The sequence below is a fragment of the Pan troglodytes genome, chromosome 22 (assembly GCF_028858775.2).
Source record: "Pan troglodytes isolate AG18354 chromosome 22, NHGRI_mPanTro3-v2.0_pri, whole genome shotgun sequence".
NCBI lineage: Eukaryota > Metazoa > Chordata > Mammalia > Primates > Hominidae > Pan > Pan troglodytes.
Window position 1 is genome coordinate 44,282,679 of NC_072420.2, and position 11,427 is coordinate 44,294,105.

Genomic DNA, 11,427 nt, shown 5'->3' on the forward strand with positions numbered 1-11,427 from the left:
CATGGCACAGGGAAGGCGCACAGGAGAAGCTCCTCGGGCTTCCCTGTCCTCCAGGCGGCACACTTGAACCTGCCGGAGCCACCCGTGTGTCGGCAGCGGCACTGGGCTGCCCATACCTCTGAGAGCCAAGTACGAGACCCGGTCTCTCTCTGGGTGGCTGTCAGTTGCTGCACACGCAGTGAGTGTCCTGGGCCTGCCTGTGAGGGACCCACAGCCCCACATGGGCATCACTGTCCTCCACACCAGACTGCCAGCGCAGTGACGATTCAGCTACAAATGGGAGAGCCGATATTAAGAGATCGGCTTTGAAAGGCCAAAATCCCCATTTTGAAGATGAAGATAAAAGTGGGTCCTTACTCTGACGAGGCGTTTTCATCGCCCCTCTTGGCATGGTGCCGTGATAGCGGTCGTGTTGTGCGTGAAGCCTGAGCTCTGCCGAATGGAAGGGCTGTCTGCAAGCGCGGTGCGGAAAACCGCGGGCCGTCGGGTGGGCTGGATCCGCCTGGGGCTCTGCCTTCCCCTCCTGTGTGTGTGGGCAGCACAGGAGGCTCTGTCGTCTGACCCCTCCTCCGCTTCTCACCCCTCGCTCACATAGGGAAGCAGTGGGACTTGCAGTTCCCTGAAGAAGCAGAAGCTGAGGGCAGAGAGCGACTTTGTGAAGTTTGACACCCTCTTCTTACCAAAGCCCCTGTTCTTCAGAAGAGCCAAGAGCAGCACTGCCACCCACCCTCCAGGCCCTGCCGTGCAGGTACGCACCCTCCCCAGAGTGGCACAGCACATTTCACCACAAGGGCACAGATGGGCTTGAGCTGACGGTGCTTCCCATGCCGGGCCTGGAGCCCCACTGTGGCCCTCTGAGCCTGTCCACAGTGGACAGGTTCCGCGGCCAGGGTAGCATAAGGTCTGAGTGGTCTGGGACCCACCCTGAGGGATCACAGTCGGGAAGGGGACTTTGAGGGGCGGTTGATCCACACATTCTGCCTCCCAGGGCTTCCGGCTCAGGGTTTGCAGAAACCAGTTTTCTCTCGTGAAATGTCACAGTGTTAAACACAAGTGGTGCAAGTCAGCAGTAGGAGGTCCACACAGAAATGTGGGTCAGAGCAGGAACTTGAGGCAGTGCTTCCTGATGCAGGCTGGATCCACTTCCAGGAATGTAAGTAGGAAAGAAGATAGTTGATTGTGGTGAACTGTTGGGATATGCAGATAGCTCGGAGTCCTTGTGCACAAAAAGCTGGAAACTGTGTGTCCATTGTCCATTGCAGTGAGATTCCATCATAGGCATCGTCTCATCGATGTCATAGAGTCTTCAAGTTAGAAGTTCAGAACTCTCCAGCAAAAGGCAGGGGAGTCTTGGCATTTTTCCTCATGGGTTCTCAGTGGTGAACTGTTTTTAGGACAGTTCAGGCGTCCTCTCTGTTTGCCTCTCTTCCCTGGATCGTAGAACCCTGCAGCGGTGATGAGGCAGTGACCGCAGATGGGCCAAGAGTGTGGGCACCACTGACCCTGGGCTGGGGGGTTGCATGTGTGGGACGCTGGGAAGGACAGAGGGCGGTCCTGGTGACGCCCCGACAGGAGGCTCGGTTTCAGTCTTGGCCGCAGTCCCTTTGGCCTCTCCCTATATGTGCCACTCAGTAAGCAGCAGTGTGGGCCGCGTACCCTCCAGGGCAGGTTCTCCAGAAAAATCTGACTAAGCGCCTCCACTGCACTTGCGTCACTCCTTTTGTTCCTGTTATTTCTCTTCTGCAGCTAAACAAGACACCGTCCAGCTCCAAGAAAGTCACCTTTGGGCTGAACAGAAACATGACTGCCGGTAAGTGGGGTTTTGCCGGCGGCAAGCTTCTCTGGAGCACAGCTGCAGCTCCTGGCGCGGCTCGCAGCCTGGTTCCACAAGGCGGTCGGGGAAGAGGGGGGTCCTAGCTCCTCACTGCCCATTTCTTTTTTTTTTTTTTTTTTTGAGACAGAGTCTCGCTGCTCTGTCACCCAGGCTGCAGTGCAGTGGCGAGATCTTGGCTCACTGCAACCTCCGCCCCCCCTGGGTTCAAGCGATTCTCCTGCCTCAGGCTGCTGGGTAGCGGGTAGCTGGGATCACAGGTGCACGCCATCACGTCCAGCTAATTTTTGTATTTTTAGTAAAGATGGAGTTTCACCATGTCAGCCAGGCTGGTCTCAAACTCCTGACCTCAGGTGATCTGCCTGCCTCGGCCTCCCAAAGATCTGGGATTACAAGCGTGAGCCACTGAGCCCGGCCCCTCACTGCCCATTTCTGAATCAGAAGGAAGCACCTATGTGTCTGTCCCTCATCCTCAAAGGGCTGTGAGTGGGGTGCCAGTGGTGAGTGGGCAACCAATTGCCTGGGACCTGTTAAGAGAGGCTACCTGGTGAGACGTGATCCAAAAAGCCGTTTTCCCAAGTGTCTTTCTAAATACTGAAAGCCGTCCCACAGAGAGGCCATTTGAGATGGTAGTGGTCCATCAGCTGTAGCCGTCTCTCTGCGAAACTTCGGAACCACTTGCTTCTTGGGCGACGGAGAAGGGTAACCCCATCTTCCTACTTTTCATATTGGTGCCATCCATTCGAGTTGCTTTTACAAAGGAAACCAAAGTTTTAAAAAGTAGTATAGGCCAGGCGCGGTGGCTCACGCCTGTAATCCCAACACTTTGGGAGGCCAAGGTGGGCAGATAATGAGGTCAGGAGTTCGAGACCAGCCTGGCCAACATGGTGAAACCCCGTCTCTACTAAAAATACAAAAATTACCCAGGCGCAGTGGCAAGCACCTGTAGTCTCAGCTGCTCGAGAGGCTGAGGCAGGAGAATTGCTTGAACCCAGGAGATGGAGGTTGCAGTGAGCCAAGATCGTTTCACTGCACTCCAGCCTGGGTGACAGGCTGGGTGAGACTCCATCTCAAAAAAAAAAAAAAGTATTATAACGAATTTAGGACCTGACTCTTGTTGGGAACTGCAAGTAATAGAGAGTATGTGTATGTGTGAGTGTGTGTACATGCACCAGTATGTATGTGTGTGTGCGTGTGCATGCACACATGCGTGAGTGTGTATGTTTAGGGAGAAGAGACTCTCTGAGAGCCTGAGGAGCTCACCCAGCCTTTACAACTGGAGAAAATGAACAGTACGAATCCTGCAGCTCCACATAGCACAGATTTGTCCCAGACACAAATGCCTGGTTCACTCATTGTCCAAAACACCCCCACCCCCAATGTTCACCCTTCCAGGAGCCACCCTACCAGCAGCTCCCCTTAGTCTGTGCAGGCAGCCCTGGGCCCTCCCTTGGGAGGGTGAGTTGAGGCATGGGATGTGGCCTCACTGCCCTCCTTTCCTCAGAAGGCTCTTGGGACTGCTCTCTGCAGGGCCTTGAGATGGCCCTGCTTCGTCCTAGCAAGTGGGCGGGGTCGGCACCCAGGCAGGACGCTGTCTAAGCTGTTGAAGGGACAGCTGTCGGACCCACTTAATATGGGGCCTTGCTCTCATTTGGGACAGAATTCAAGAAGACAGACAAGAGTATCTTGGTCAGTCCCACGGGCCCTTCTCGAGTGGCCTTCGACCCTGAACAGAAGCCCCTCCACGGGGTGCTGAAGACCCCCACCAGCTCACCTGCCACCTCACCCCTGGTGGCCAAGAAGCCCCTGACCACCACACCAAGGAGAAGGCCCAGGGCTATGGATTTCTTCTGAGGAGCAGCAGAGTCCCTTGTAAAAGACTGCTTTTGTACAGAATGCGCTATAAATTATACCTTTAAGAATGTGGGGCCTTTTTTATGATTTTATAAGTTCCCATAAGTTGTGTGCACGAGGTTCTGAGAGTGCCCGCAGGCTGCTGCGTCCTGGCCCCTCTGTAGTGGCTGCGGGCGTCTTGGTTGAATCTTTTGCTACAAACCATGTTTGCGTTTGAGCTCTCCAGGATTTTACATTTTTGGGTAACCTCAGTGATTCCCATTGGTGTAGGAAATGAGACCCTCTCTGAAGCTGAGGAGAGCACGTTGATCTGAACTTTAAATCAATCAGTGCTGCTGGCACAATGAAAGGTGGAACTGCGCTTCTGTTGAGCTCTCAGTTCTGCGGAATTTGGTACTCATTACCGTATTCGCCGTACTAAGTTGGTTTCTGTTAGTCTTAACAGTCTGTTTTCTTTTAAAAGCATGTAGGGCTTCATTGCCATGTTCTGTGGGTGTTTGGCAGGTTACCGATGGGGAAGATTCTTGTCACAGAATCAGCAATACCATAGTTTTTCTACATGTGCTCAGCTGGGGGTGTGGACAGGTAGGGGTGGGGAAAGAAGAGGCTCTGCGTTCTGGGGGCTTTTTCTTCTCCTCCCCCTACCCGGTTTCCCTCCCTGTTTTCCTACCTCTACGGCAAGCCCAAAGTGTCTTCTCGGGAGCCCAGCGCAGCCCCCGGCTCTTACCCAGGACCCCGCCCCGTGCTGAGCCTTCTGCTGAGGTCCTTGCGTGGAGCACACTCATTCCTCCAAGCCCTTGCGCTCCCGTTTCTCTCTCTCTCCGTCCACGTTCCAGCCGAGTCACTGCCTGACCGGCTCCTTGGCAGCTCCCCATCTTCCCTAGAGGCTGCCTGCGCATCTGGAGCCTGCGCTCCGGCTCAGCGACCTTTCCTCTCAAATGCGGAAGCGTGCACTTACAGTTCAGACCGTTCTCCTGTAAGTTCATTACAAACACGGGCGGAAGGCACTCAGCTTTCGTTGGAGAAACAGAAATAAGGCCTTCTTTTGAGCAGCGATTGCTGGATCATTGATCTGTTTGAGGAAGTGTCTGACCTGGGCCTGAGAGCTGGAGAAGGTGCAGATTCAAAGTGAGCGGCTCCTGAGGAGAGCCGCCAAGGCTGCTCGCCTTCTCCGTGGCTTCCGCAGCTACCGTCTGCACGGTGAGAGGGCACGGGCACACGGTTCGGGCTGGCGTGCAGCTCTCCCAGCCAGCCACGCTCTGCTCAGGCCTGGAAGTGAAAGCCTCCTCCTTCCCGTTATGCCCCCCATACAGGAGCCTCAGTTTTTCAGCAAAACGCGGCCAGTCCCCTTCTCCACTGCTGCCTCCCAGCAGAGGGCCCCAGGATCTCCAAGGTCCCAGCTATGGCTTTGGACAACGTGGCTTCGGCCCCTGGGGTTGCAGAGCTTGCATTGGGTTACCTCGGTCTCATTCATTCATGGAGCCAAGGGTGGGGTTTCACCTGCGAACATCAGACTGACTTGCTGGCGTCAAGAGCAGTTGACTCACTGATGAAGGCCCTGGTGAGGAGAAAGCACTCTGTTCTTCGCCTACTCTGTAATCGTTTTGTCATAATGAGCCATGAAAAAAGTAATGAACTTGTGCTGTTAATCGTCACTGTAATGAGAAGTCTTATGTACAACATAGCTGTGGTGGCTGCGTGGTTTAATGGCTGCATTAGATAGGATCCTCACATCCCATTCAGAACCAAAACTGATACAGTGAAACAATTAAGGTGAGCAAATAGTTTTAACTTTTCTTTTTTTTTTTTTTTTAGTTTCATTCTTCCTAGAATATTTTTCTAACAATTTTTATTTCAGCTTTAAAGATGGGTCATATAGCCAAACGGGCCATATAATCCAACATTGTTGAGATGTCTTAGGACATCTAAGGCAAAACTGGCACATTTGTTCTGCAGACTATTGCAGGAATGTTTCTTCCTAGCATTTCTATATTATCTGTCCATTCTGAGGAACCAGTGAATGTCCTATAAACGCACCTCCTGTCAAAACCATGCCTGAGAGGTCCTGGCTGGGAGTGACAGGGTGCTTCTTAGATTCTATTGGTCCTTCTCTCATTCTCTGAACTTACTCCTTTTTGTGGGTAAGTCAACTAGGTTTACAGTCCCTTATTTTTAATGCCTAAGTTTTGACAGCAGGAAGAAAACAATTTTTTAAAAATTCTCATTACATAGACGCACAAGAATATGTCACATAAAGAAAATGTGTTTAGAATACAGGTTTTCTATTTACGCATGATATTTTCCTAAGTAAAATTGCCAAGTGGACTTGGAAGTCCAGAAAGGAAAATAATTTAAATTAATGCTGGTGATCTTAACAATATTTTGTAAAATGATGCTTCCCCCTTCTCCATGGTCTGGTCAATTTTGTACAATTAGGTATCTGACTTTACAAGTTTGTTATCCTTTCTAATTTTTACTGAACTGAAAGCACAAAGAAGACTACACAGAAAATCTGGAAACAGTTGCAGGTGTTGGGAGGAAGATGAAATCGAGCTGTCTTTTAACTTTTGTATGTGTTTTATCAGAATTTGCTGGACTATGCTGGCAAGGACTTTGTTTACGATCAAATTGTACTAGTGTCTGCAGGGTTTGTCAGTACTCGTCAAAGCCAAGTCCAATTAAAAAAAAAGTCTTTGCCCTCCAATTTGTGTTTGATGTTGACTTTCAGTATGGGTAAAAATAGGCCTCTTTGGGAGCTGTTCCAGCACAGCAGAGTTGGGAAGATGTTGGTGTTGGTCGGGTTTGAAAACAAGACTCTGGGTACCATTCTCGTCATCTCTCTGCTGCTGCCAGAGCCGGTGGGGGCGCTGCTCCGGGGATCGTCTCCAAGTGCTTGAAGCAGGCCTCACTGCGCACAAATGCTCACTATCGTGTCTAAAACATCACTCCACAGGCCTACGCTTGTGACGATGAGCGGAGAAGTGCCAGTGTCCCGGGTGGAGATCTCCCACTGCAGCCCAGAAACTGACGCCAGCTAGGGTGAGGCGGGCACAGGGAGGCTGCAGCTAGGGTGAGGCGGGCACAGGGGGGCTGGTACCCAGCACACAGCCTGTTCCAGCTAGGGTGAGACGGGCGGGGTGGGGCTGGAACCCAGCAGACGGCCTGTTCCAGCTAGGGTGAGATAGGCGGCAGGGGCTGGAACCCAGCAGATAGCCTGTTCCAGCTAGGGTGAGGCAGGCACGGGTGGGCTGGTACCCAGCAGACAGCCTGTTCTGGGTGTTGGCAGTGGGTGTGGTCAGTGTTGGGCAAGCAGAGTACAGGCATGGCGGAGTCTTTATAGGCACGTGTTCCCCGAAACAAATTTTTCACCTGTTCTTTGGATCCCAGACAAGTCCACAGACAGACACTGAACAAGCAAGCAAACAAAAACAAACCCTGGGCCAGGCACGGCGGCTCACCCCAGTAATCTCAGCACTTTGGGAGGCCTAGGCAGGCAAGTCGCTTGAGTCCAGGAGTTTGAGACCAGCCTGGGCGACATGGCAAAACTGTGTCTCTACAAAAAAAAAAAAAAATACAAATAATTAGCCAGGCGTGGTGGCGTGCATCTGTAGTCCCCACTACTTGGGGGCCTGAGGCAGGAGGATTGCTTGAACCTGGGAGGTCACGGCTTCAGTGAGCTATGATCATACCACTGCACTCCAGCCTGGGTGACAAAATGAGACCCTGTCTTTAAAAAAAAAAACAAGCCCTAGAGGAAGAAGGAAATCTGTTGTAATGTATTACTTAAAATGTCCAGTTTTCAACAAAAACAAGGTAAGACATTCAAAGAAACAAAAGAGTGTCACATACACAAGGAGCAGAGAGGCAATAGACTGGCTTTGAGGGCACCCAGGTGCTGATCTTAGCAGACAAACTTCAACCAGCCCTTATCAATATGTTCCCATCACTAAAAGAAACTATATTTAAAGAAATAAAAGATGGGGCCGGGCGCAGTGTCTCACGCCTGTAATCCCTGCACTTTGGGAGGCCGAGGCGGGTGGATCACCTGAGGTTAGGAGTTCGACACCAGCCTGGCCAACATGATGAAACCCCCGTCTCTACTAAAAATACAAAAATTAGCCGGGGAGGCTGAGGCAAGAGAATCTCTTGAACCTGGGAGGCAGAGGTTGTAGTGAGCCGAGATCGCACCCCTGCATTCCAGCCTAGGCAACAAGAGTGAAACTCCTGTCTCAAAAATAAAAATAAATAAAAGATAGTATGATGACAGTGTCTCACCAAATAATACCAATAGGTATTTTTAAAAGGAACCAAATAGAGATATAGACGTTAAAAAGCACAGTAAGAGAAATCAAAACTTCAATAGAGTTGAGACCCTCTAGTGAAGTTTTTATTTCAGTTATTGTAGATTTGAGGCGGTAGAAGAATCAGCAAACTTGTAGATTAATAGAAATTATGTAATCTGAAAAAAAAAAATTGATGAACAGAGCCTCAGAAATGCAGGACCGCCAAGTGCCGCAGCACACACAGCAGCAGGACCGCAGGAGAAAAAATACTCAAAAAACTCATGGCCAAAAACTTGCCAGCTTTGAGTTTATCTTCCTTGGAGTGTGTAGAGTTTCTTAGATGTGTACACTGATCAAAAACTGCACACATCTGAGCAACTCCACACCCTCCCCCAAACACAGCTGAAATGATGAAACTCAAAATGTTGAAAGAGAAAACTTCAAAGCAGCCAGAGAAGGACTCATCACATACAAGAGAACCCCAGGAAGATTAAGATTTTTTTTAAACCTGATTCAGATATTTTTTTTGACTTCTCATCAGAAAAAAAAAAAAAATACACTGAAGGCAGGGATGAGATACTCAAAACGCTGAAAGAAAAAAGCCAAGAGCCTTTCTTAAATTGAGGTGAAATTCACATAACCTTTTTTTTTTTTTTTTTTTAAGACAGTCTTTGTCACGCAGTCTGGAGTGAGGTGGTGTGATCTCGGTGGTGTGAACACCTCCTGGGTTGTTCAAGCAATTCTTGTGGCTTGGCCTCGCAAGAAGCTGGGATTGCAGGCATGCGCCACTACGCCCAGCTAATTTTTGTATTTTTAGTGGGGACAGGGTTTTGCCATGTTGGCCAAGGCTGGACTCGAACTCCTGGCCTCAAGTGATCTGCCCACCTCGGCCTCCCAAAGTGCTGGGGTTACAGGCGTGAGCTGCTGTGCCGAGTGGCATAATCATTGTTTAAAGTGTACAGTTCAGTGGCATTTAGTGTTGGGAAAAGGGCTTGTGGGGTGCCTGTATAAACTGGCCATGAAAATATGGGACAATAAGTTGTGGAAAGCCACAAGAGGCCTCTGAGGAGGAAAGCCTCCTAATTGCCATCATGTTCGCATGCTCAGAGCGAGACCCGCTCTCTTATCTGTAAACACCGTGTTCAAGGAGAAGGACACTCCTTTGAAGCACTGGACTGTGGACAGACACACGAGCTCCTGGTTAAGCCCGCTCCCACCAGCTCCTGTCCGATAAGTTAAAGATACGCTGTTTGAGCACAAAGGAGATTCATTGAAACCGCTATTGCTGTAGATTACGCCTATGACGCACTGCCTCCCTTTCACTGTTTCGCCCTGAACATCTGCTTCTCAGATCTAAGTGACTGTGCTCAATAAATAGCGTGGAGACCAGAGCTCAGTACCTTTTGCAGCCTCCATTTTGCCACTGGCCCCCTGGCTCCCACCTTTATGAACTCTTAACCTGTCTCTTCTCATTCCTTTGTTGCCACCGAACTTCGGGTACGCTGTGGGTGGTGTTGAGGCTGGTCTCCAACATTTAGTGTATTGACAGTGTTGTGAGACCACACCTCCATCTACTGCAGGCATTTCATCACCCCAAGACAAGGCCCGCACTCGCTGAGCAGTCAGCCCCGCTCCCCTCCGCGCCAGCACCTGGCAGCCAGCACTTTGTGTTTCTAGATATTTCATGAGCGTGGACTCGTGCTCTATGTGGATTAAGGTTTTGCCAAACGTGTCACCTGTCCCCCCTGGTGTGAGGATGTCTCTGAGGTTCCTGAGAGACTGGGCTGGCAGAGGATGTGCATGTTTCGTTTTAGAAGGTGCCATTCCCGGCCGGGTGCGGTGGCTCATGCCTGTAATCCCAGCACTTTGGGAGGCCGAGGCGGGCAGATCACAGGGTCAGGAGATAAGACCATCCTGGCCAACATGGTGAAACCCTGTCTCTACTAAAAATACAAAAATTAGCTGGGCATGGTGGCACATGCCTAGAGCCCCAGCTACTCAGTAGGAGGCTGAGATGGGAGGATCGCTTGAGCCCAGGAGGTTAAGGCTGCAGTGAGCCATGACTGCACCACTGCACTCCAGCCTGGGCGACAGAGCAAGACCCTGTCTCGAAGGAAAAAATAAAAATAAGTTATGGGCAATATGGCATTGTGTCCTCAAACACTCCAGCCTGCATTACCAGGTGACATCCCTCTCTATAACTACATCGCCATGGTTACAGGAAACCAACTTAGATCAAGGACATCTTCACACAAGTTCACGTTCAAATTTCCCCCTAGTTGTTCTCAAAACATTTTTTCTTACCGGGAAATAACCAAGGATGTGCAGTGATTCTTGTCTAAAGTCTGTCTTCCAGAGTGTCTGCCCCTCATTTTTTCTGATACTGCATTCTTGAAGAGTGTGTCTAACTTTGATCCCGCAGCCCAGTGGGTTGCCTCTGATTGCCCTGGGGATGATCTAGCAGGGTTGTGGCCTGTCCACTCTGTCACAGGGACCCCTGTGTGGGAAGTCCTGGACATCCAACGCCCCTGACAGTGCTCAGCCCCTGATTGACGGCCTGGTTGCTATGACAACTCCAACCTCAGCTTTCCAGCTTTCTCTAGGAAGGGATAACCCCCCTGGCCCAGCATCAGGACCCAAATCCAGAGCTCACAGGCTGGTTTCCCCGACTTGGTCCTAGTGCAGTTCAGGGCAGCACATGGGCTGGCGTCTTCCTGTGTGTCCGGGCGGGCAGCCCGAGGAGGCCTGTTCTAACCCAGCCAGAGTGCTGAGCCAGCACCGTGGGGACACAGCAGACTCCAAGAAGACATCATCTTCTCCCCAAACCTCCTGCTTCTCAAGCACAAATTGTCATCTAACTTTAGTCTCTAAACTGTGGATCTACCTAGGACCACAGAGATCAATAAATTCCAGGGTTAGCACAGCAGGCAGCAGACACGTGGCTGGTTTTTGCAGCGCCTGAGAATAAACTATTATTGTACCAACTTCCCAGCTACGTACCACTTTTCTATAAATGAAACATAAGCCAAGCCAAAGTTTTGTTTAAAAACATAAAGCTAAATGCAGAAACATGACTGGATTTAGGTTTGTTTTCTGAGCCTACAAAGCCTGCAGGAACCAGGACATTGCTGCTGCCTCTGAATGTTCCGTTCCTGCTTTGAAGTTCCCAGGGAGTCCGGAAAGGAGGGGCTGCCTGCAAAGTTACAGAACGCCCACCCCCAGTGCCCCGACCAGAACGCACGTGCACACTCACATGCAACAGCTGCAGATGGCCGGGCGCAGTGGCTCCTGCCTGCAATCCCAGCACTCTGGGAGGCTGAGGAGGGCGGATCATTTGAGCTCAGGAGTTCTAGACCAGCCTGGGCAACATGGTGAAACCCCAACTCTACCAAAAATACCAAAAAATTAGCTGGGCGTGGTGGTACGCACCTGTAGTCCCAGCTCCTCAGGAAGCTAACG

The 11,427-nt window shown here is 50.8% G+C and overlaps 1 protein-coding gene across 1 annotated transcript in view; it reads left to right on the plus strand.

Moving 5' to 3' along the window:
* Positions 1 to 6,389, plus strand: part of RRP1B (ribosomal RNA processing 1B) — a 36,366-nt gene extending 29,977 nt beyond the window's left edge. Inside the window, exons 14-16 of the mRNA XM_001144331.7 lie at positions 596 to 748; positions 1,747 to 1,810; positions 3,492 to 6,389. Of these exons, the coding sequence (XP_001144331.4) occupies positions 596 to 748; positions 1,747 to 1,810; positions 3,492 to 3,685 (411 nt within the window). The 3' untranslated portion in view covers positions 3,686 to 6,389. The remainder of the gene's footprint in view (positions 1 to 595; positions 749 to 1,746; positions 1,811 to 3,491) is intronic.
* The last annotated feature ends 5,038 nt before the right edge of the window (positions 6,390 to 11,427 follow it).